The 24,126-nt window shown below is 59.4% G+C and overlaps 2 protein-coding genes across 11 annotated transcripts; one reads left to right on the forward strand and one right to left on the reverse strand.

The window, feature by feature from the left end:
* Positions 1 to 4: 4 nt before the first annotated feature.
* Positions 5 to 23,524, reverse strand: SH3GLB2 (SH3 domain containing GRB2 like, endophilin B2). Of its 7 annotated transcripts, XM_029062949.2 has the most exons (13): positions 23,210 to 23,524; positions 13,316 to 13,457; positions 11,596 to 11,724; positions 9,335 to 9,468; positions 8,801 to 8,893; positions 6,888 to 6,899; positions 5,477 to 5,539; positions 3,561 to 3,584; positions 3,151 to 3,240; positions 2,508 to 2,608; positions 2,381 to 2,395; positions 1,929 to 2,157; positions 5 to 1,097 (listed from the first exon to the last, which is right to left on the reverse strand). In XM_029062949.2, exons 1-13 carry the CDS (start codon positions 23,270 to 23,272, stop codon positions 990 to 992), a joined length of 1,203 nt encoding a protein of 400 aa, XP_028918782.1. In that variant the 5' UTR covers positions 23,273 to 23,524; the 3' UTR covers positions 5 to 989. The 7 variants fall into 7 exon arrangements, with proteins under 7 accessions (XP_028918782.1, XP_039767698.1, XP_028918783.1 ...); XM_039911764.1 differs by lacking the exon at positions 2,381 to 2,395; XM_029062950.2 differs by lacking the exon at positions 6,888 to 6,899 and having other exon boundaries at positions 23,210 to 23,523.
* Positions 3,236 to 11,180, forward strand: LOC114811185. Of its 4 annotated transcripts, none has more exons than XM_029062957.1 (5): positions 3,236 to 3,612; positions 4,517 to 4,692; positions 5,221 to 5,300; positions 7,053 to 7,117; positions 10,943 to 11,180. In XM_029062957.1, exons 1-5 carry the CDS (start codon positions 3,326 to 3,328, stop codon positions 10,971 to 10,973), a joined length of 639 nt encoding a protein of 212 aa, XP_028918790.1. In that variant the 5' UTR covers positions 3,236 to 3,325; the 3' UTR covers positions 10,974 to 11,180. The 4 variants fall into 4 exon arrangements, 3 of the variants coding, with proteins under 3 accessions (XP_028918790.1, XP_028918791.1, XP_028918792.1); XM_029062958.1 differs by having other exon boundaries at positions 10,957 to 11,180; XM_029062959.1 differs by lacking the exon at positions 3,236 to 3,612 and having other exon boundaries at positions 4,135 to 4,692; positions 10,957 to 11,180.
* Positions 23,525 to 24,126: the final 602 nt, after the last annotated feature.

The following is a 24,126-nucleotide window of genomic DNA, read 5'->3' on the forward strand; positions in this document are numbered from 1 at the left end:
CGGGTCAGCGTGAAAGCAATTTATTAGTAGAGGCAGAGCAGGCAGGCAGTAACACTCGAGTAAAAATACCAATTTAAAAAGGCTGAGAGGGTTGGCTCCCGGAAGTGTTTCCAGGCCTGCGGGACCTGGGCTGGCCAGACTGGGGGAGGCGCGAGGGAGGCCCAGGGACGGGATGGGGGCAGAGAGCGGGCAGCAGCTCTTCTCCCACCCGCAGCACGACAGGCGGGAGCCACCGTCTTGGGGCAGGAGGAGCTGGAGGCTGGGCCGGCCCGTGCCCGCCCCAACTTTGGTACGGGTGTTTTTTGGCAACACTGCTCTTCCTCCTGTGCCCCTAAGCCCCGCTCCTAGCTATGGGTCCACCTCTAGCCCCGGGCTCGTGTCCCTCCCTGGGATGGCGGCCCCTGCCGCCCCAGGGGCTTTTGAAACCCGCTCCCGTCTCCCTGGCCTGGGACAGGAGCCCACTGGCTCTTGCTTCAACCTCCTTCCCTACCCCTGCCAGGCCCAGGAGGGCAGAGGGCCAAGAGGAAGTTGTGTTTGTGCCCCGGGGCCTGAGGGCCTCGTCCCTGGATTCAGGCAGAGCTGCTCTCTCGTTGGAGTAAAAGCAGGGTAGCCACCTCCTCCTGCACCGCTTCACGGGGCTGGAGAGGAGAATAGGGGCATAGGGGTCTGAACTGCCTGCGCCCACGGGGAGGAGGGGAGGGGTCGCCCGCGCCTCCCCTCCCTGCCACCTCCAGGGAATGTCTGGATGAGGGCCAGGATGGGACAACACTTGGGTTCAAGCCTGTGAGAACTGGGGGCTCCGCTGCCCGGGGCACAGCAGCGGGACCCGGCAAACACTAGGGAGAGGCTGGTCCCAAGGGGAGCCCCCACCCCCCGGCTTCCCACCCCCAGGGGACAAGGCAGAGGGAGGCAGGCAGGGCCTTGGTCTCACAGTAAAGGGATGAGTGAAGGGGAGGGAGGCGGGGAAGAGAGAAGAAACGCAGGGTCCTCTAGCTCAGCAGTTCGAGGTAGGTGACGGGGACTTTGCCCTTGCGGTTGCCTCTCTCTCCTATGAGCCAGTCGGGGTCCATGCCGGGCAAGCTGTACACCGTGATCAGCTGGAGACGGCGAGAAAGGATGGGTGAGAGCGGGGCTTGGGCTCCGGCCGCGTCCAGGCCCACCCTGTGGGCTACCAAAGAGGGAGGGCACCCACCTGCCCCGGGGGCGGGGACCGGGCAAGTAAACAGACGTGAGAGGGGCTCTGGTCGTGATAATAGTAAGTGGTATTTTAAGTGCTTACTCTGTGCCAAATTCCGTACCGTGCCTTGGAGTAGAAACGCTAAATAGGTGGGACACGGTAATAAGTGGGAGGCAGAAGCAGCGTGGCCCGGTGGAAAGAGGATGGGCTTGGGAGTCAGAGGACCTGGGTACCAATACCAGCTCTGCCGATTGCTCGTCGCGTGACCTGGGGCAAGTCATTCGGTCGGGTTTATTGAGCGCTTCCTGTGTGCCGAGCACTGCCACTTGACTCCTTCGGGCCTCAGTTTTTTCAAAAATGGGGATTCGATACGTGTACTCCCCACTACTTGGACCGCGAGCCCCTGGCGGGACAGGAACGGCGCCCGACCTAATTAATTCGTATTTACCGCAGCGCTTAGAACAGTGCTTGACACATAGTAAGCGCTTAACCGATACCATTTAAAAAATGGGTAACGTAATCTCCATTTTATAGATGTGGGAACGAAGGCCCGGGTTAGTTAAGTGACTTGGCCAAAGTCTTTCAGGAGGCAAGGGGCAGGGCGGGGATAGAACCCAGTTCTCTGGAGCAGGGCCCCCTCTGGCCCCGGAGGGAGCAGGAGAGGGAGAGAGTGTGGCTTCCTCAGAGCTGGTGTTGGGGGAAAGGGCCTCCCTTGCCCTCCCCCCTCCCTACTCTGGCGGCCTCCACCCACCTCGTCAGCCAGAAGGGCTAGCTCGCTGCTGTCGGCTGCCTCGTAGTCGTAGAGGACGCGGGCCTTGCGGGTCCCGCTGGCCGGGGGAGCCACGTCGGCCAGGCCGAGGGCCGCCGCCTCGCCGCCCGCGGGCACCACGGGAATGGTGGCGGCGGCGGCCGTGGGGAGGGAGGTGCCGCTCGGGGGCGGGGAGGGGGGCTCCGGGTTGCCCACGAAGGTGCCGGGCAGTCTGGAAGGAGAAGGCGAGGTCGCACGCCTCCGGGGCGGTTGGTGACGGCAGCCCCCTTTTCCGATGTAGTCGGGACAGCCGCCCCAACCACCCTCTGCCCCGGCCTGCCCCTCTCGCCCCCCTCCCGTGCGGAGCGGGGCCGGAGCCAGGCGCCGGCCTCAGCGGCCGTGGGAGGGCAAGAGCTCCCGGCCTTACCCTGCCCCTGCCCCCTGACTGTACTCACATGACTCCCTGGGTGCTGGCAGCATGAAGGAGGGCAAGGGACTCACGTGAGCAAACGGCTTCCGCCCTGCCCCCTGCCTCCCCCACCCTCCCCTCGCCTGTCCTGCCCCCAACTTCTGCCCCCGCACCTGCCCAGCTGTTTCTGCAGCTCCAGCATGTGCCGGTAGCACTGGGCGTAGTAGGTCGCTTGAGATTCGACAAACTCGTGCAGACAGCGCAGGTGGTTCACCTGGGGGGGGAAGAGCGCTCGGTTGGGGCGAGCAGAGCCAGGAGAGGCTTTGTGCCACAAGGAATCCCAAGGGACCGGCCAGACCGGTCCCCTGCTGCCGCTCCCCTAGGCCAACCCAGGCAGGACTTTGCCTTAGCGCCCCCACATCCCTGGGGAGATGGAGCAATATAGTATACTTTCCCAAGAGCTTAGTACAGTGCTCTGCGCACAGTAAGCGCTCGGGGTTGATTGACTGTGTCCCTCCCCTTTCCCCGTTCCACCCCGGATCAAGAATCTCTTCCTCAAATCTAGACGTTACCGGCTCTAATCCTGATCTCTGCGGATGGGGTGGCGTAATGCAGCTCGCGTCGGGGGGAGGCCGAGGCAGAACTGCAGGGGTGGCCCTGGGGTCCCACTCTCCTCCCCTAATCCCCTGCAGGTCCACGGTGGGGTGCTGGTCGTGCCTGAGGCCCGGCCCCTCTCGCCCCCGAGGCCGGATGGTTGGAGGGGAGGCCTGGCTCAGCCTCCCTCCCCCTGTTCCCGAGCCGGCCCCCTGGACTCACGTGTGTGCTGCTGATCCCCTCCAGCAGCAGCCTGGTCACTTCGGCCTGGCGGTCAAACTCCGTCTGGGCCAGACGCAGCTCGTGCTCGGCCTGGCCCGTTGCGGGGGCGCAGGGGAGGGAGGAGGGAAGGAGGGTGAGGCCCCCAAAACATTCATCCGGCTCCTTTCTCCCATCTATGCAAACACACCCGCCCCCTTCAAACCCCAACACGAATGCCTCTCCCCCCACCCGCTGTCATCCCCCCCTCCGTGGGCTGCCTCTGCCCCCACCAGCCCGATCGCACCACGGGAACCAGGAGCAAGCAAAGACCGCTGGGTATGGCACTGTGAGGGCATCATGGCCACCCCCGACCCCCAGGACTCCTGAGGAAGCCCACCTGACCTTCCGCACCCGTCCTTTCCTTTCCTCACCTTATCCACCTCGTCGTTCCAGAGCTGCGGGGGCCACAGAGCAACAGGAGAGGTCAGTAGGGGGAGGGCAGTGGCGGGGAGGGAGGGCTAGAAGATGCCCCTCACCCAGTAGCAGCAGCACCCCTTGCTACCCCGATGCCCGTTCTTCCCACGGGGGTGATCAGCTGGCGGAGGGTGACAGGGCTTTTGGCTGGGCCTCTCCGGGAAGAGTCCCAGAATCGGGTTTAGGCATGAGAGGTGCAGGCACCGAGCCCAGAGATCAACCCGGGCCAGGGTTCTTGAAGTACAAGGCCCCGGCAAGCAGCTCCCTCAAAACCTCCCTCAACCCCCAAATCACGAGAGGCCTGAGCCATCTGGTTGGGCTGGGATCTGCCCAAGGCACCAGCTGTCTAGCCCTGACTCTCCCTGCCAGCTACAGGCAGGCTGGCTGCTTCTGGGATCTGGCTGGGGGGGTGATGAGTCGTATTTATGTATTTATCGAGCGCTTACTGTGCGCGGAGCATTATACTAAGTACTCGGGAGAATACAATAGAGTTGGTAGACTCGTTCCTTGCCCACCACGAGCTTAGAGGGAAGACAGATGTAAAAATAAATTACAAATATGGGTGTAAAAGCCTTGGGGCTGAAGGTGGGATGAATATTAATTGCTTAGAGGGCACAGTTTTTGAGTACCTAGGCAACGCAGAAGGGAGAGGGAGTAGAGGGAATGAGGGCTCTAAGAGGAGATGGGATTTTAATAAGGCTTCGAGTGGGGGAAGGAGTGGTGGTCTGCTGATTAAGAAGGCATAATCCAGGCCAACAGGCACAGTTGGAGAAAGAGGGTGGGAGGAGGAGAGGCAGGTCCCTCCCCTGCTCTCCCCCAACCCAGCCAACTCCTCCTAGCACTGCAGGGAGAGAGAGCAGGGGGAGCAGGAGCGTGCCTCTCCTTGGCCTCACTCCTGCTCTGGCTAAATCAGGGGTGGGGTTGAGAGAGCGCAGTTCCACTCAGACCGGAGAGCCCTCCCCAGGACCTCAGGCAAGAAGCAAGCACAAACCAAGCAGAAGCGGGAGGAAGAAGAAAAAAACCCAAATGGAACCAAAGAAACCCGGCGGAGGGCCGACCGAGGGGCTGAGCCTCTTGGAAGGACAGACGGTAGGAATTCCCTTGCCCCAGCTGTGACTCGGCACCACCCCTCTCCACCCCAGCCCCACGAGTCCGCCATCAACACCGGCTGGAGACCCTCGTTTGCACGGCTGTGGGGATGACTGGATGAATGACGGCAAAGTGGGGGAGAAGAGCAGGGCTCTGACCAAACCTCGTGGGTCAGGTCTGCTTTCAAAGACCCCCGGGGTATCCCCTGGGTCTCTCTGGGCGCACGAGGGACCCTCCTATTGGATCTCCTTTTTGTCTCCCCACCAGCTGCATTTCCCCGGGAGGGCAAGAGCTGGGGGTAGTCTGCCACACCGGGACCGACGTGTAACACACACATACGCTTGCACTGGGGCAGGGGTGCTCTGTTCTCTATCAAGAAATTAGTCACAGGGATGGCAGCTCCACGCTTAGGGGAAACATGTCCACCAGGGCCCCTCTTCCTCATTCTCTGTCCTCTGACCCCTTTCTTGCTCAAGAAATCAGACATGAGCCTCCTTGGCCCAGTCCTCTCTTATCCTCTCTACCCAGACCCCGGGACCCAGGCCCAGAGAGGGCCTCCTCACTCCCCTAGCAGGCTGGCAGCCCCTTCCTCTGGATCCTCCAGCTCGGTAAGTCCCCATTCCCAGGGCCTCGAGGGGTGGAGGGGGAAGAGAGGAGGCCCTAGTTCCTAATTGTGTCGAAAGCCAGAGGGCCAGGGGGCAGAAAGGGCTGAGAAGGGGAGCCCAAGCTGAGCTGGGGTAGGGAGGAAGCGTGGTGGGTCAGGGACAAGGCGCTGGAGTCTTACCGCTGATGCACTGGCAGAGAGAATGTAATTACGAGGTCTAGTCTCCTGAAAATCAGGCACAGCCTAGGAGGGGAATAGAGTCCACATACAAGTCACACAGCAGGGCATACCAGGGGGCAGAGCTGGGAGCGCGGAGCAGAGCTGGGGAGATTTCTCCCCCACCCGAACTTATCGGCGACGCCAGCCGGGCTTCCTTCCCGCTCTTCCGGTGTTCCTGTCCCACTCCCAGGATCCCGCTGGCGGCCGCTCCCACCCGGGTCAGTGGACTGGCGGAGGGGCGGCCCAGGCCCAACTGGGCCTTCCTTCCCAGTCTGGCCTTTAGCCTGCAGCAGAGGCCAGGCTGGTCTCTCTGCACCTGTGGCTGCACCCGGCAGCACCCCTGTCCTGGCTCCCTGAGCGACCACCGCCCAGCATGTGGGGGGGAGAGGGCTGGGCCCAAGAGAATAGGCTGGGAGGCCAGGCTGACTGCACGAGCGGGAAGGAGGGGTCCTGCCTGCTGGATGGGAAATAGTGATCTCGGAAGACCCGAGGAGGCCGGCCTCCCCTTCACTCCCTCTCATCTTCCAAGTTGGGTAAGGTCTCGGCCACCGTCGGGGTTTGGTTTGCTCCAGCGGACCCCCGGGCCTGCCTGTCTACCCCGAAACTCATGGGTCACAGAGGGACCCCCTGCCTATCGGTCCTCCCGGCCCTGGGCCCCATCCCAACTGGTAACGGGACTCCTTCCCTCCCCTGCCCGCCCTGACCCCGAGGTCTAGGCTCGCCACCCAGTGCTGGAGGCCAAGTCCAGGATCCTCCACACCAAACAGTGGGGTGAGGACGGGCCTCCCCTCTCAAGGTGATGATTCTAGCCCAGTGTACCTGGCAGGGATAGGAGAGGAATAGACCAAGTGTGGTGGTTGGGGGACCGAGGCTTGGCTCCCAACTTCGGACTCGCTCTCTCCCCCACCTCCATCCCCCTCCCACAGTGGAGGTTTCATTTGCAAGCAGCCATCCAACCAAAGCCCAGATAGTGACGGGGAAGCCCACTAAGCCCGGAGTGGGGGCATAAGGGGCACTGGAGGGGAGGAGAGGGAGCGGGACAAGACGAGGGGCACGCTGGGCTGGAGATGCAGCAGTTCCCCTGAGCCAGGCCCACCCTGTCTACCCATATCTCCTAGAGGTCAGCCCGTTCCCTCTCATGGCAGAGCCGGTCTAGAGGGGATGGGATTCCGGGAGGAGGGATCGGGTCCCCGTTCCATTAGATAGCCGCTTGCAAAAGGCTCCTGGAATGTCCTGGCTGTGCTCAACAGAGTCAGTCAGCCGCTGCCGCGGGCAAGGCCCCAGGACTCTGCCCCGTGGCCCTCACGGTAGGCCCGGATTTGGGGGGGGGAGAAAAAAAAAAGCACGGCATCTGGGATACAGATATACTCACATCTCCCTCACACTGAGTCAAGTTACAAAAAGACAGAACAAAAAGAACGAAAAGGTTAGTGATCCACACGGCGGCCCCAGGCCCGGCCTCTGCCCCTCCCCGCTCCCCCCTCAGAGGGAAGGGGGTGGCGGAGTCCGACGGGGGCTGCTCTCCATATTTCCCGAGGTCCCGGGGAAGCTGCAACATCGGTCCAGACTGGACCCGACCTACTCTCAGCTATCCTGTTTTTGGTGAGTCCTCCCCTCGACGCCTTGGGGCCATTTCCTTAAGGGGCTGGGTTGGGGGCAAGAGGGGAGTTGTGTTGGGGGGTGATGAGAAACTCAAGCCGTCCCCCTTGGCTCTGGCTGATAAGGAGGGTGGGGGAGCAGGGGGTGGGGCAGGAAGAGCCAGGATGGGAAGGAGGAAGAGCAGTGGGGTAAGCACAGGGTGGGCTGGGGTGAGAGGCAAAAATCCACCGAGGGTGACGGGTCAGTGGTTCAGGCCCCTCCAGCCCCCGCTACCACCCGTCCAGCCCCTGGAATCAGACACCAGCCCTCAGCCCGGGCCCAGGGAGCCTCTGCCGTGCCACCTCCACCCCTCACTGATCTTCGGGGGGGCTCCTCCGAGCACGAAGAGAAGGCTCAGGTGAGGGATGGGGTTGTCATTCTACTCTTCATGCTGACAGAATAATAATAACAGTAGCAATGATAATAATAATGGGATTTTTTAAGCACTTACTACATGCCAGGCACCGTGCTAAACACTGGGATGAATACAAGATAATCGGGCTGGACACGGTCCCTGTCCCACAGGGCGCTCACAGTCTTAATCCCCATTTTACAGATGAGGGGACTGAGGCACTGAGAAATGAAGTGACACAGCAGGCACGTGATGGGGTTGGGACTAAAACCCGGGATGTTAGTCTCAGGCCCTCGCTCATGCAGATCCAGCGGTGCACCGGGGCACCACACTCTTCTGCAGCCTCCCGAAAATTCTATGGGGCCGTCCGGAGGGTCTCCCTGCCCAGAAGCTCCCCCAGGACCCACCTGCATCTGCCCTAGTGACAGAGGCCTCCGGAGCCCCCTGGAAGGTTGGGGGCTGGGGTGAATTAAGCCTGGGGTCGGGGGGACGATTCCTCAGTTAGTGGGAGTCACAGCGATGGAGAGAGGGAGGGAAACACACAGACCTCGGGCCCACTGGAAGGAGGAAAGCCAACCACATTCCATCCGCAAGGGGAGCATGCCGGGTCGGGGTCGGGGGCACAGGCTGGCGAAGGCTCTGGGGGTGCCGGCCCCGACCGATGACAGGGGCCCATTTTCCCCTCTGTCTCCCAGCGGGGTCCCTAGTTCAATCCCAGAGAGGAGCCCAGAAGGCACCGTCACCTGGCTCTGCTGTCACCAGCCAGGGCCCGGTGAGGAGGTGGGCTGAGCGCTGAGCAGCTGGGGATACTGAGGCGGAGCCACCCGGCTCTTCGCCAGGAAGGGAGGGGCAATCTGGTTGTGGGGGGCTTGCAGGGGATGGGCCCCGGTGCAGTGGGGAAGAGCCCCAGGGGTAGGAAGGGTGGAGCTGGAGGTCCGGGCTCGGCCCTGAGCGGGGACGCCGCAGGGGTCTCTTGCTCAGGGACGGCGAGGCCGACCAGACAGCTCTGCGGGGGCGAGGGAGCGTCAGCCCGACTCAGAGCCCCCACCAGCAGGCCGGGCAGGGGATGGGACATTCGGGCAGAGTCCATGCCAACAGCAGGCACCTCTCGGCTGTACCGGGCTGGCCAGCTGGGGCAGGCCGAATCCCCCGACTCTGAATCCCACCCCCGCCACCAAATCCAACAGCTGCCCCCGAGGCCAACGGCAGCCAGGCGCCCCCTCCCCGAGGCCAAGCCCGGGCCCACCGAGAAGGGACGAGAGGAGCCGAGGGACGAGAGGACTCTGGGAAATTACCGCTGCTCTGGCCTCGGCCGCCTTGGCTTTCTTCAGCCGGGCCTTGCAGGCATCCAGGTCCAGCCGCCGGTTCTGCAGGAGTCGTCGCTCTTTCTGTCCAGTGGAGAGGAGCGGTGAGACGCTCGGAAACCTCCGCCGGCACCGGGGTGGGGGTTGGAGGGAGCAGGGAGCCACGAGCGAGACGGGACCTGAAGGGCCGGGGTTTGGGGTCTGAGAGACTTCCCCGGGTGGGGAAACTGAGGCCCAACATTAAGTCAGGGGAGAACCCAGGCTTCCTGGATGCCGGCCTAAGGCCAGCAGAGGTTAGTGGCGGGGAGGGGGAGCCCTTCGAACTCAGCATTGAGCCCAGGATAGGTTAGGGCTGCAAGGCCAGATGCCAGCTGCCGGGGCTAGGGGTTGCCGTGATGACGACAGGATCTAGGAATCGTGGGGCAGGAAGACGCCGGGCACAGGAGATGGGCCTTGTCCTACAGTAGGCTGAGGCCACCTCCCTGCCACACACACACACACAGACATCCCATCCCCTCAACTCACTGAAATCGTCCTCCAATCCCCTTCCAGGAAGTTGCGCAGAGGGGTGAGGAAGTTGATGGAGGCCGAATGAATGAAGTCCCGCTCTGCCGCCCCCAGCTGCTTCTCCGCCTCAGAGACTTTTGTCAGGGTCTTCCCTGGAGGGGCGGGGATAGAAGCAGAATCAGGGAGTACATGGAAACCCTGTCCCTTCTCCCCCCTGCCCCCACCACCCAGTCATCTGGGGGGCAGCAGGGATGTCCTCCAGCCAACCACCAACCAGAGAGGAGAGACCCTCCCACATCATCCTGGAAGAGACAGGTTGCGTTACTTCTCCGTATCTCGGTCTCTTCGTCTGTAAAATAGGGATTTAAGACCTCTTCTTCCTACTAAGACTGTGAGCCCCATGTGGGGCAGGGACTGAGTCCAACCGGGTTACCTAAATCCACCCCAGTGTATGGATTCTAATCCCGGCTCTGTCACTTGTCTGCTGTGTGACTTTGGGCAAGTCCACTTCACTTCTCTGGGCTTCAGTTACTTCATCTGTAAAATGGGGATTAAGACTGTAAGCCCCACGTGGAACAGGGACCGAGTCCAACTCAATTATCCTGCATCTACCCCTCGCTTAGAACAGTGCCTGTCACCTAGTAAGCAATTAACAAATATCACAGTTGTTATTATTATTATTATTATTATTATTACCTCAGAAGTGAGGAACAGGAAGCTAAGAGGAAACCACCCGACTATCCACAAAGCAGGGCGCTACACGACCACACCAAGTCCCAGCGGAAAGAAAAGGTGTGACTAAATAGCCTGAACTTAAATCCTTACATAAACCTAGAAGGACCTGGATTCTAGTCCCAGCTTCACCACTTCTCTGTTGTGTAACCTTGGGCAAGTCACTTAATTTCTCTGTGCCGCAGTTACTTCACCTGTAAAATAGGGATTGATACCGTGAGCCGAGCCCCATGGTGGACGTGGACTGTGTCCAACCTGCTTAGCTTGGATCTACCCCAACATCTAGTACAGTGCCTGGCACGTAGTAAGCACTTAACAATTACCATAAACCATCAGACTATCTTGCTTAAAACCAGGGGAGATAGGATGGTGTTTGTTCCTAAGGGAGTTAAGAAACCAACTCAGAGGAAACTGAAGAACTACCTAAAGAGTAATTTACAAGGAGAAGCTAAATGAGGAGGTGGAGAGGCAGCCCGGCATAGACCGAAACAAAAAGTAAACTCATATTTTTTTATGGTATTTGTTAAGCGCTTACTATGTGTCAGGCACTGATCTAAGTTCTGGGGTAGATACAAGCTGATCAGGTTGGATACAGTCCCTGTCCCCAACGGGGCTCACTGTCTTAATCCCCAATTTACAGATGAGGTAACTGAGGCACAGAGAAGCAAAGTGACTTGTCCAAGATCACAGAGCAGACAAGCGGCGGAGCCGGGACTAGAACGCAGGTCCTTCTGACTCCTGGACCCGTGCTCTATCCACTAGGCCACGCTTAAGTGCTTACTGTGTGCAGAGTATTGTTTTAAGCTAGGGGAGGGAATACACAGGTGGGAATTAGACCAGGCCCTGGGCCTCAAGAGACTCCCGTGAATTGAAGTTTTCAAGGCTTCTGTTCAGTTTACCCTTTGCAGAGGTGACCGGTGGCTGACCCTCTTGTACCAAAAGTCCCGAGGCCCTGAGCAGCAGTTTGGAGAGCAGAGACGTGAATCAAAGCCAGAGGACCTGACCCGTTACCGCCATCTCCTCACACCCCACCAGCTCCTTTGCCCGGGGACACATTTTCAGACCTGAGAAGCAACGTGACCCAATGGAAGGTACCCGGGCCTGGGAGTCAAAGGACCTGGGTTCTAATGCTGGCTCCGCCACTTGCCCGCTGAGTGACTTGGAGCAAGTCGCTTAGCTTCTCTGTGCCTTGGTTTCCTCATCTGTAAAATGGAGATTTGAAACCTGCTCTCTCTCCTACTTAGATCTGAGCCTTCGCCGGGTGGGAACTGTGTCTGAACAGATTAGATTGCATCTACCCCAGTGCTCAGAACAGTGCTTGATACATAGTAAGTGCTTAACAAATAGAATGAATTATTAATGATAACAACTGAGGCTGGAGGGTCATGACAATCTGCTTCTCTGACCTCCCTTTCCGCAGTCTCTCTGCGGAACGACAGCTCGGGTCAGAGTTGGCATCAGGGGAAGCCGGGAAGTGTGGGAAGCGGCCCGGGACCTGGAAGACAGACATCAGCCCGATACCGGCCCCCACCTCCGCTGGCACTCACCATAGGGGGTTCCCGGCCCCAGCTCGTTGGCTGCCTCCGCCATATACTGGGCCAACAGCTCCCCATTGGTGACCCGGGATGGCACCTTCCGGTCCAGCTTCTCGTAGAGGAACTCCTCCACTCGGGCACCTGGAATAAGACCCACAGAGACCCCACCCACCCACCACCCGCTTATCCATTACCAGCCGGCAATGTTAGGGAGCCAGTGTTGTGCCCAAGCAGTGCGGCCTAGCGGACAGACCTCGGGCTTGGGATCAGAAAGACCTGGGTTCTAATCCCGGTTCCGCCACTGTGTGTCCTTGGACAAATTACTTCACTTCTCTGGGCCTCAGTCACCTCATCTGTAAAATGGGGATCGAGACTGTGAGCCCCACGTGGAACAGGGACTGCGTTCAACCCAATTTACTTGTATTTACGCCAGCTCTTAGTACAGTGCTTGGCACATGGTAAGCGCTTCACAACTATCACAATTATTATACTAACCGCTGGGGAAGATACAAGCTAATCAGATTGGACGTGGTCTTTATCCCACACGGGGCTCACGGTCTTAATCCCCATTTTACAGATGAGGTGACTGAGGCACAGTGAAATGAAGTGACTTGCCTAAGGTCAAACAGCCGACAAGTGCTGGAAGTGGGTTTAGAATTCACGGCTTCTGACTTCCAGGCTCGTGCTCTCTTTGCTAGGCCACGTGCTTTGGTTGCATGATCAAGAATACATGAGGAAGCCACCCTGTATTCCTAAATCTGGTTAAACTGCAGTAAGTTCACCATGGGAGGGGTGGGTGGGGGAGAGAGAAAGAGAGATTGGAATGGTGTCGGGGGGCGCACGCATGTGTGGTGGGGTGAGGTGAGGGATGTTCCCCTCCTCTCCCAGGCTAGGAAATTCTGTTTGTACATCTAAATGAAGACCTAAAATCACAAAATCCTAGAGCTGGAAGAGAACTCTAGTCTAACCCCCTTCCTTCAGGGAGGTAAATAAATAAGCCACTCGAGACTGATGGTGGACCAGTCTTTCCTTAGCTCCACGGCCCTTCTATACAGGAAACACAGTGTGGCCTAGTGGAAAGAGCACGGGCATGAGTCAGAGGACCTAGGTTCTAATCCCGGTTCTGCCACTTGTCTGATGGGAATGTGTCTGTTTATTGTTATACTGTACTCTCCCAAGCACTTAGTATAGTGTTCTGCACACAGTCAGCTCTCAGTAAGTATGACTGAATGAATAAGGAAGAACCTGGGGACGAGGGCTTCTGGCCTGGGAGTAACTCTGGGAGTCCCGCTAGGCAGAAACAAGCCAGGGGAAGAGAAAGGGATCAGCGCTCCGCCAAAGCAAAGCTCAGCAGGGTCTGGGAATAGGGAGATCCCCTCCATCAGCTCAAGGGCCTTCCCACTTGGGAGGGGAGGGTCTGTGTTGGCGCTCCGAGTTGGGGTCATCCAAGGCCAGAGGATCCTGAGCTGAAAGGGCTCTCCCCGAAAATCACCTCCTCTAACCCCACAGTCCTGGGGCGGTACCTCGTTATCGTCTCCTGCCCCTGGAGCAAGAAGTTCCTGTGCTCTAACCTAAGTCCTTCTTGCTGCTACTTCAGCCAAGTCCCTCCCTTGACCTGCTGGAGATAGTTCTAAGCTGAGGAATGTCCACTCCCCTCCCCCATGTCCTTGGGCTCGGCCAGGTCCCCACCCCCACCTCCACACACCCCCGGCCAAGGTCTCCCACCGCTTACTGGGGTTGGGCTGCAGCAGCACCTCTGTCTGATGCAGGATCTTCTCCGTCCAGTTCCTGGTGCTGTCTGCCCGGGCCAGGAGGCTCTCAAAGTTAGCGTCCATCTCGGTCTTCTCCGCCTGGCCAAATTTCTCTTCCGTGAACTGCGGGGGGCATTTGGGGAAGGGAGATGGAAGATGGAGCTCTCACAGGCTGAGACTGAGCTGGGGGGCAAAGGAGCTACTTGTAAGCAAGATTGCTCGGTTCGGTCCCCCCGTAGGAAGCGCTTACACTCCGGGCCACCCATCTGGCCTGAACGGGCACACCCCCCCCCACCCCGGGGTGAGCGACCACAGGCCAGACAGGGTGGCACAGCCCTCGGACGGTCGGATGGACGGAGCTCTGCCCTGTAGAGCGCGTTCAGCCGCAGGTTAAGCTCGTTCGCGTGAACTGGACCTGCTCTCTTGAGGAGCTCAAAGGGGTTGTTGGTTTCCGGGATCCCTCGATTCCCGGCCTCCCATCTTGTCCCGCCCTGGGGTTGCCTACCCCTGCCCACACCCAAGACAGGCCCCCCCCACAATCCTATGGTCTCCCCCTAGAACTTTGGGCCTCAACCCTGCTCGCCAGTTGTGATAATAATAATAATAATAATAATAATAATGGTTTTTGTTAAGCACTTACTATATGCTCCACTGACTCATTCCAGCTCCCTGAGCTCTCGCATCTCCCTGCCTCTCCCTCCCACGGCGGAAGCAAGAGGAGCTTTGGAAAGATGCCCTAAGGGGAGAATATGTATGTGTGTTCGATTCTGGTGGTGGTGGCGATAGGGCAAGGGAGAACAGATGGCCCACCTGGGGCCTGTCCCCCACAGTGAGCAAGATAGAGCATCACTCATGTTTCTCTCAGCATCCCTTCCCTGCATTAGCAGGTAGGGACCTCTCTGCCTCTCTGGAAATAGCAGTTGCAGTACATTTGACCAGGCACTTGGGAAGTGCAGGATAACGAAGTTACCATGTGCCCGGCCCTTGAGGCCCTTACACTTTAACAGCAGAGAAAACCATTAACTATTTACAGGGCTGTCGAATTAAATTCACCGAGAGGACATACGTGTATATACATGAAGGCTAAGGAAGGATTAAATGAGTTCAGACGTGCCGCAGATGGCTGATCGGGTGATACGGCTCAGGGTGCTGGGAAATGAATCGGGGGCGGGGGAAAGTTTGTGGGAGGAGTTGGGGTTTTAGGAGAGTTTTGATTTGGGGGAGGGCTGTGGACTGCCTGAGGTGGGGAGTGAGAAAATCAATCATATTTATTGAGCGCTTACTGTGTGCAGAGCACTGTACTAAGCAATTGGGAAAATACAACAATAAACAGACACATTCCCTGCCCAGGAAGGCCAGTTCCTCTGAGCCCAGCAGAGGCCAGGGGGCTGCAAGGGAGATGATTCCTGCTCCCTTAGCCCCTCTCCTCTCAGATGTCCCGGTTCCCCCTGGTCAGCGGACCCACCCTGGGAGAGGGCCCCACGTCCCAGCCAGCCCTGAGCTTTGGCAACAACGGAGGGGCCCCTGGCCTGACCCAGGGTAAGACAGAGACCTCCCGCTTCTCTGGCCCCAACTCAGGCCGTGAACTCTGAAGCAGGACCACACTCCCATCCAGCAGGCTCATCTCAGAGTCGGTGGCGCCCAGTGTCGAGACAGAGGATGGGACAGCTCGGGAGCCGGACTCTGCCAAGGAAGCGCTGCCCCAGAGGCTCCACGGGAGTCTGTGATGCAGGTGGGTGGGAACTGCCCTGCCGGCCTGGCAGAGCCATAAGCTCCACCTCTCCTTCTGCAGAATCCAAATCCCAGACCCATCCCATTTGGGGTCTCGGTCTCTCAGTTTCTGTCTCCGTCTCTCTCGTCTTGTTTCACCGTCAGCCCTCGAGTTCCCTAAGTTCATTCATTCATTCAATCGTATTTATTGAGCGCTTACTAGGTGCAGAGCACTGTCCTAAGCACTTGGAATGTACAATTCGGCAACAGATAGAGACCATCCCTGCCAATGACGGGCTCACAGTCTAAGTGCTCACCTCAGTGCCCAGGAGGAACCCCCTACATGGCCAGTCCACCCCTCCTCAACTTGCCTGTCATCTCCTCAGCTACCGGTCAGAACCTTGCCACTTAGGGACAGAAGTCGGGGAAGGAGTGCTAAGATGGGCAGGGTTAGAGTGGCATCCTTCCCCCTCCTCCGTTGCAATCGCCGCCAGCCCCAGGAGTGGGCCCGGCAGGCCGCGGCCCAGCGGGCCGACGGCACACACGTCACCGGACCCGGAGAGGCAGTGTCCCCATTATTGCCAGTTCCCCTGTTGGATATCCTCGGGCCTCAGGCTGAACAGATGCTCTGGCTGACTCAGACTTCTCCTCCTTCCCCCCACCCCGAGCTCAGGCTGGTGGGTGTCGGCGTTGCCGCCTGCTGTGCCCAGGCTGGATGGGAGGGTCCGGTCCCAGAGACGGAAGCCCGGGGTGGCAGGAAGCTGCTCGAGGTGAGGAGGGCAGAGACCACTGGGCACAACCTGGGGAGCGTCATGCCAGGAGGCAGCGGCAAACACGAGACCAGCTTGACCTAGTGGATCCAGCACAGGCCTGGGAATCAGAAGAACCTGGGTTCTGATCCCAGCTCTGCCGCTTGTGTGCTGTGGGACTTGGGGCGAGTCGCTTCACTTCTCTCTGCCTCAGCTACCTCACCTATAAAAAGGGATGAAGGCTGTGAGCCCCATGTGGGACATCGGTTGTGTCCAACCTGATGATCGTGTATCTACCCCAGTGCTTAGTACAGTACCTGGAACATAGTACGTGCTTAACAAATACAATTAAAAAAAGAGGGAGAGGAAGGTTATTCCTGCGGCCTCCTCTGAAGCCCAGCGATCCCCACCTCCAGGCTCTACTTCCCAAGCTGCTGCCTTCCCCAGTGCTGATCTGACACTACCAACCCCTCCGGCATCCATCACTCCCCACCCCTTCTCTCCCCCTCGGCCCCCACACGCACACACATACACACACAAACAGCATTACACCGTAGGAAGAGAAGAACCCAGAGCGGGAGAGGCCGGCATGTGAACGGGGAAGCAGTCACAGGGAATGTGGGAGGAAAAGATAATGGTAAGTAGTGGGAGGAGGCACTGGATTTGTGGGCATGGAGAGAGGGGGGAGGAAGAGGAGGAGAGGGAGATGCCAGCCAGCTGGGCCATGTAAGCTGTGTCTGTGGTTATTCCCCTTGGAAAGCACTGGCAGAGTGAGCCAGACCCACCCACTGCAGTTGGCCTGCAGAGCAGAGCCTCCTGGGACCAGGCAGGCAGGTCCTGTGCCAGGCTGGGCTCGACATTGGGGGTTGGGCAGGGGCAGGGCCCAAGCCTCTGGCCCCCAACCAGATGGGCCTAGGGATCGCAACCGAGCGAGAGGACCTTCCCGGTGGGGCATCTTTTGTCACGGGAAACCCTGGGCTTGGATTCTCCCCCGACTTCCACAGCTCTATCTGGCAGACCAGAGGCCACTCCTGTGGTCAAGGTTTGGTCCAGGCCGAGCCCAAGAGAGCAGGGCATGCACAGGTGCCCCTCTCCACTCCTCAACCCATCCTCACAGGGCTTGGCTAGAGAGGAAGCAGATCCTGGCTCCGTGCCCCAGAGTATCATCTATGCCACCCTGCAGCCACCATCATATCTAGGGAGGGTGCCCTCAGAGAGCTGCCAAGGGGTAGCGGGAAACCTGTCCACAGTCAGAGGGGTACTGACTGAACCCCGGATCCTGGCTTCCACCTCCATGCCCAAGTCCTTCCTGGTTGGGGTTCCAGGCCCTGCAGTTCCCAGCGGGAGACCGAGGTCTGTAGGGAAGCTGCTGCCAGTTCTCGAAGCAGGCAGAGGAGTCGGGGTGGTGAAGAGTGTTTGTCCTTATTCAGTCATTCATTCGATCATATTTAGGGAGCGCTGAAGGTGTGCAAAACACTGTACCAAGCTCTTGGGAGAGTACAATAATAGACCCTAGCCAGAGAACAGGGGATCAGGGGGACAGGAGCCACCAATTAATCAGTAGTATTTATTGAAGATTTACTGTCCATGTCTCCTCCAAGCGGCCTTCCCTGACTAAGCCCTCATCTCCTCTTCTCCTACTCCTTCTGTGTCACGGTCACTCCCTTTATTCATCCCCCCACGCCAGTCCCACAGCACTTATGTGCATATCCGTAATTTATTTATTTATAATAATATCTGTCTCTCCCTCTAGACTGTAGGCTCACTGTGGGCAGGGAATGTGTTATCTTATACTCTTGAAAGCTCCTAGTACAGTGATCTCTACAAAAGGTAAGAGCTCAATAAATACGACTGATCCATCACCGGGAACTCCCTCCCCAACAGCGCCCTACCCACAGAAGGGCTCTGCCCTCCTCCCTGCCGAAACCATTGATTCATTCATTTGTATTAAGTGTTTACTGTATGCAGAGCACTGTACTTGGGAAACTACAATATAACAATAAACAGTGACAATCCCTGCCCACAGGGAGCTCCCCAACTAGACGGGGATGAGACAGACATCAATAAAAATAAACAGACACCGATACAAATAAATAAAATGACAGATATATAAGTGCCGTGGGGTTAGGAAGGGGGGGCGGGGAGTGCAAAGGAACAAGTCAGGGGGATGCAGAAGGGAAACAATAGCGAAGCTGCTGGGGCTTATGCTCCTGCTGGGCTTTGGTGTGGGAGGTGGCAGGGAGGAAGAGGAGACAAGAGAGAGAGGCTGCAGTTCAGTCCATCAATAATGCACTGGGGCTTGGGTTTCTCCCCGAATGAGCAGACTGAACCGCTCCCCGGTTACCTCCCGGGCACTGAGGGCAGCAGGCAGCAGCCGAATAGCTGCTTTGGGCTCAGAGAGGAGACAGAGCACGGGCCTGGGAGTCAGGGGACCTGGGTTCTAGTTCCGGCTCTGCCGCATGTCTGCTGTGTGCCCTTGGGCAAGTCACTCAATTTCTCTGCGCCTCAGATACCTCATCTGTAAAATGGGGGTTGAAGTGTAAGCCCCATGTGGGAAATACAACCTGACTAGCTTGCATCTAGCGGAGCACTTAGTACAGTGCCTGGCACATAGTAATTGCTTAACAGATACCATAAACAAACACAAACTCCTTAGGGGTGGGAGGCCCCTCAGCCAGCCTCACCCCAACTTCTTTCCCTGAGGAAATTTCTCTTCAGGCGGCTCACGGGCCTGGGACAACTAACGGACCGCTCGATTCTCCGGCTTCCTGCCTGTGACGCTTTTAATAATGATGGCATTTGTTAAGCGCTTACTATGTGCAAAGCACTGTTCTAAGCGCTGGGGGGATACAAGGTGATCAGGTTGTCCCACATGGGGCTCACAGTCTTGATCCCCATTTTACAGATGAGGTAACCGAGGCTCAGAGAAGTTAAGTGACTTGCCCAAAGTCACACAGCTGACAAGCGGTGGAGCCGGGATTAGAATCAATGACCTCTGACTCCCAAGCCCGGGTTCTTTCCACTGAGCCACGCTGCTTCCCCTCTCCCCTCTTTCTCTGTATGAGCAGGGCCTGAATCCATTCTCCTATGCCAACTCACACTCCGCCCCTGGGCAGGGGTTATGTCAGTGTGGCTCAGTGGAAAGAGCACGGGCTTGGGAGTCAGAGGTCATGAGTTCGAATCCCGGCTCTGCCACTTGTCAGCTGTGTGACTGTGGGCAGTCACTTCTCTGGGCCTCAGTTCCCTCATCTGTAAAATGGGGATTAACTGTGAGCCTCACGTGGGACAACCTGATGACCCTGTATCTCCCCCAGCACTTAGAACAGTGCTCTGCACATAGTAAGCGCTTAACAAATACCAACACTGTTATAAGGGGCACTCGGAGGCCATGCCAATGACTCCTCCGGGAAGCTTTCCTGGATGAAGTGATGTGTGGCAATCAAACCTGCCTCCCCTCCCACCGTCACGGCCGGTCAGCCTCTCTCCCCAGGAAGGATCAAGAAACAGAGCTCTGGGCTTAGCTGTCTCCCATCAGATCAGATGGCGAGCTCTCAGAGAGCAGGGACCAGGCCTTTGGCCAAGTTGCAGGCTCTGGGCAGACTCCAGATGCATGGGAGGTGGTGGGGAGTGGGGCTGTAGGGGCTTATCCTGGATCTTAGCCCCATGCCTTGCCCACTTGATCATCCTGGCACCCTGGGCTGGTGGCCTACCCCTCATAGCCAGAGACCAGGGCACCAGCTACTCTCCTCCTCACAGCCAACGCTCTTCTCCCTCCTCCCCCGGTGTGTGCCCATGTCCCTGAGCCTGCCCAAGCCCCGGCACCCAGGCTGTGGAACCACGAGCCGTCCACCGCCAGCCGGCGCTTCGCCCAGGGGCTGAGACCTTGAAAGTTGAATTTTTAGGGCAACCGAGGCTCAGGAGCCGTAACGTGAGCCCGGGCTGCCATCCTGCCATCCCGGGACGGGGGCTGGCGGTTTGGGGATGGCGCCACTGGCTGCCGGTCGGCTGGACCACCTGGTGCCTCCTCTCCCGGAACCTCGAACGTCCCCCAGTCCGGGCCTCAGGGCACGGTATGGCCCAGGGGGGCGGGTTTCTACTCTCCTCAGCCTGACCCCGGGGGAAAGGTCAAATCAGGCGTCCAGAGGGGGGCTCGGGCTATTGGCCCAGCTCAGTACTGTTCCCTATCCTTCAGGCAGGGACTGAGCCTCTCTCCCTCCCTCGGCGGAGGACCCCCAGCCGGCAGAGGATTCCCTCATTGGGTTTGGAGGGACCCACATACTGACTCACCATCTCTGGCTCTATCATGGCTGCCTTGGCTCTCAGACAGTACAAACTCCATTTCCAGACTGTGGGGAGGTGAGATCGGGAGAGAGCGATAGGATGGGAAGGCGACGAGGAGAGGGGAAGCGGGAAGACCCCTCCCCCGGCCCCAAGCAGCCCAAGGATGGAAGGGGCAGAAGCCAAGCCTTCTGCCTCTCCCCACACCCTTCTTTCTGCCGCCTGGAGCCTCTGCAGAGGGAAGATTGATGGTGCTGCAGAGTCAGGCAGGCTTCTTGCCCAGTGCCCGGTACCCAGCTGCCTCCACTTCCCTGCAGCCCTGGGAAACACCACGCCTGTTGGCCTCCACACAGGGTCCTGGGGCAGGGTGGTCAGAAGGGGGCCTCTTCGGCCCACCTGGGGATGACCACGCAATGGGTCTTGGGCTGACTAGTTGGCACTGTGCTCTTTAGAAGACTCCTGTGATAGGTCCTGGCCCACCCATCACAGCAAGCAGGAGCAGGAGGCAGCTGCTTGCTCCAAAATCTGGGGGAAAAGGGAAGCAGAGTGGCCTGGAGAAGAGCCGAGGCTGGACTAGTTAGCCCAGGAGCTTGCCTGGGTCCCCAGCTACCAGTCCCACCCTTGGGCCGCCGGAGAAAGGAAGAGCTTCCCCCGTTGCCTGAACGGGGCTTCGATGAGGTGGGAACTACTTTTAGGGGTGGGCGGTGGGTGGGCGAACAGTGAGAGATGCTATTTATAAATTCCCCGCTCGGGAGCCCCACTTCCCCCACCCCCCTCAAAGGGTCACCTGAAACCAGGCCTCGGCCATCTCCACGGCCCCGGTCCTACCCCATCGCTGCCGGGGGTGGGGGGGCGGCCACCTGCGGCCGAAGGCTCTCCCCCACTGCTCTTCCCCTGGGGGTGACCGGCTCTCCCCTTCTTCCTCCCCCGACCATGAGTCCCCCGTGACTCCCTGGATCTCAGTGCTGCCTGGGGCTGGGGGCAGGCTGAAGGGGGGTAAGAAGTGGGGCAGAACCCCCGACCCAGCGGCATCGGAGTGGACCCCCTTGCCCGCTGCAAGGCAATGACATAACCCTCCCAAGGCTGGTCTGGGAGGGTCCGGGCTAGCCCTGTCCCCACTTTCAAGCTGCCAGGGACAAGGATGCCAGGCTAGAACCCAGCACACACGTCCTCTGCCAAAGAGCCCCGTGCTTTCTAATAAGTGCTGCCCGGCTGGTCCAGGGTCGGAGGTGGGGCTTGGGGCTGGGAGCCAAGCTGCTTGGCCTCGGGGTTGGTGCCGGGGCTGCGGGGGAGAACCACCGGTCTCCACTGGCATGTCTCTGCCCCTTCTTGGGCACCATTTCTCTCTTGCACCCAGGGAGAAGCCTCCGCCTGCCCTGCTAGGATTGGAGACTTTAAGACCAACCCAGACCACCGCCACTCAGCGTTCCCATCTCCCGCTCCTGGAACGGGTTAGGGGAAGCTAGGCCACGGGGGGTCACCGTCCATCTGTGACTAGAGCAGGCTCAGCGGGCGGCAGAGCAGAGATGCGGGCGCCACGGGCGCTAATCGCCGACAGCCTCTGCCCCGGCTGAACGAAGATCAGTCTCCTGCCCTCGGTGTCCCCGAGCCTGCACAGGAAATGGCCATGTGGGGCAAAGGGTCCCCCGCTCCGGCATAAGGTTTGGCTCTCGTTCGTGGCCACTGTACGTCCTTGGCTCAGAGTTTGACATTTCCCCTACATTATTCCAGATGGGACTCCCGGAGCGGATACGGGACAAACAGAAAGGAAAACAGGAGCCCGGCACTGTTTCCCCAGCCTCCTGCCCAAGGCTCTCTGGGCCACCGGGGTGCCACAGAGGCCCGCCCCACAACCTGGGATGCTTGTTTACTCCGCCAGCCAGGCTTGCCAGCTGCCGGGAGGCCTCGGAGGGGTGCGGCTGGTCGGCCCCCGCGTGCCCTGGCGGTAAACGATCACCGTTCCCCCTTCTCCCACTCTCCCGGGGGATGGGGTGGGAAGGCAGACGGATGGGATGTAGCTACAGCCCAGCCGCCCGGCCTGCGGCCTCTGGCTGAACGGAGGGGTCGCCCAGCAGCCGTCCACTATCCCCCGGGGTGCCCGGGGGGCCGACGGCACAGCTCGGGGCCCGGCGGCCTCAGCCCTCGCCCGCCTCCGTGCTTGGCAGGGGAAAGGAGGGAGTGTGGAGGCTGCACCAGGCCTGGCCAGCCCCGAGCGAGCGGGAGCCAGGGAGGGGAGGGGGACGACGCAGAGATGCCTCAGTACAGATAAGAGAGGTTTAAGGTTCCTGTGCCAGAGTGGGGAGGACCAGGCGGAGCAGAACGGACCCCCCCCCCACCTCGCTGAAGTCCCATCTGGTCCCCGCCAACCTCTCCCAAGCGCTTGCTACAGTGCTCTGCACACAGCGGGAGCTCAATCAATCCGGCTGATGGATTGATTGACGGGAGCCAGCTTCTGCAACAGGGTCTTGGCAGATGGAGCAAAAAACAGGAAGAGAAAGGAGAGAGGCAGAGGTTGTTGCTGAGACTGCTACCCCCAGGCCTTCTCACCCTCCCCCCTCCACGCTGGCACTGACAAGCACCTTAGTATCAGAGTGTCACGCTCCCTCCTCCTCCTCCTCCCTCTATCCTTCCTATGCCAGGCAAAGGAGATGGGGGGAAGTGGGAGGGCTCATGGGGCAGGATCCCTGCCAATCCCCTCCCTACCCGGGGCATCAGGGCCCCCCCCAGAATAATAATTATGATATCCGTTAAGCCCTTACTATGGGCCGGGCACTGTACTAAGCGTTGGGGTGGATACGAGCAAACCGGGTTGGACGCATGCTCCCAGCCACCCCGGAGAGCAAGGGGGTGGGTGTCTCCCCTCCTACCCCCAACCCCTGGAGCAGCAACCCAGCCTTCCCACCCAGCTCCCCACCAACCTCACACCCCCAAACTCACCATCCCGACCACGCCCAGGCCCCCACCCCTGTCCCCCAGCACCTGGCCCAGCCATCCCCCCGGGGGCCGAGGCCGGGCCCGGGTGACCATCCCGGGGGGCACCGATCCGGAAAGCGGGAGAGGCCCACCAGGCCTCTGTAGCTTGCACGGCCCCGGCGCCGCAGCGAGAAGCGGGCGCGGCCTCGTCCGGCCTGGATTTACCTGCACCGCTCGGGTGAAAAAGATCCCGGCGTCCGAGGCCAGCTTCTTCATGCTGAAATCCATCTTGGGGCGGCGGCAGCGACGTCTCCCCGGAGAGCAGGCCCGCCGCCAGACGCCAACCTCCACGCATCTATGTGGCCGACTGACTGACTGACTGACTGGCCTGCAAGCTCCCTCCCTCGCTCTCTCTGCCTCCCTCTCCCTAGTCCTCCTCCTCCTCCTCTTCTTCCTCCTCCTCCTCCCACCTGCTGCCCGTCAGAGCCCCCAGAGCTTTCCAGCTAAACCAACCTTCAGTAGAGCTCGCTGCTGCCCTCTGGCACCTCGGGAGAAGCCTCTTAAAGAGGAAAAGACCGCAATCCAACCAGCCTTGCCACTCCTCTAATAATAATATTAATAACTGTGGCACTTCTTAAGCCCTTACCCTACGCCAGGCACCGTACTAGGCCCCGCGGTGGATTCGAGCAGATCGGGTCGGACACGGTCCCCGTCCCGCGTGGGGCTCACAGGCTCAATCCCCGCTTTACAGATGAGGAAACTGAGGCACAGAGAGACAGGGATAATGGGGTTGGATGCAGTCCCCGTCCCCCGTGGGGCTCACGGTCTCAGTCCCCATTTCACAGACGATTGTCTTTCAGGGAGACGGCGGCGGCCGGTGACGTTCTATTTATAAGGCCGCGTCCCGTCCGGGCAGCCCCTCGCCCGCGGCCGTCCTGAAACGGAGGTGGAACCTCAGCTTTTGTCAAGAACTGGTGATCATCAGACGTTCATTCCTTCAGTGGCATTTACATGAATCCCTGACCTGCGAATCACCCTGCGTAGGGGGTGATCTGATCCCCAAGAGGTGCAGGATGGCCCGGAAAAGGGTTAGCGCCTGCTAGGGTGAAATTTAAACACAGATGCTCAGAGCACTGGGGTAG

Source organism: Ornithorhynchus anatinus, chromosome 4 (genome assembly GCF_004115215.2).
Source record: "Ornithorhynchus anatinus isolate Pmale09 chromosome 4, mOrnAna1.pri.v4, whole genome shotgun sequence".
Classification (NCBI taxonomy): domain Eukaryota; kingdom Metazoa; phylum Chordata; class Mammalia; order Monotremata; family Ornithorhynchidae; genus Ornithorhynchus; species Ornithorhynchus anatinus.

Coding starts and splice junctions, on each gene's coding strand:
- LOC114811185 (XM_029062957.1), top strand. CDS start 3,326: ATGCAAACACACCCGCCCCCTTCAAACCCCAACACGAATGCCTCTCCC. Junction 3,613..4,516: donor GCCACAGAGCAACAGGAGAG/GTCAGTAGGGGG, acceptor TGGCTAAATCAG/GGGTGGGGTTGAGAGAGCGC. Junction 7,118..10,942: donor TCTCAGCTATCCTGTTTTTG/GTGAGTCCTCCC, acceptor GCTTCTGTTCAG/TTTACCCTTTGCAGAGGTGA.
- SH3GLB2 (XM_029062949.2), bottom strand. CDS start 23,272: ATGGATTTCAGCATGAAGAAGCTGGCCTCGGACGCCGGGATCTTTTTC. Junction 11,725..13,315: donor GCTGCTGCAGCCCAACCCCA/GTAAGCGGTGGG, acceptor GTCTTATTCCAG/GTGCCCGAGTGGAGGAGTTC. Junction 2,609..3,150: donor AGGGGATCAGCAGCACACAC/GTGAGTCCAGGG, acceptor TTCCCCCCCCAG/GTGAACCACCTGCGCTGTCT.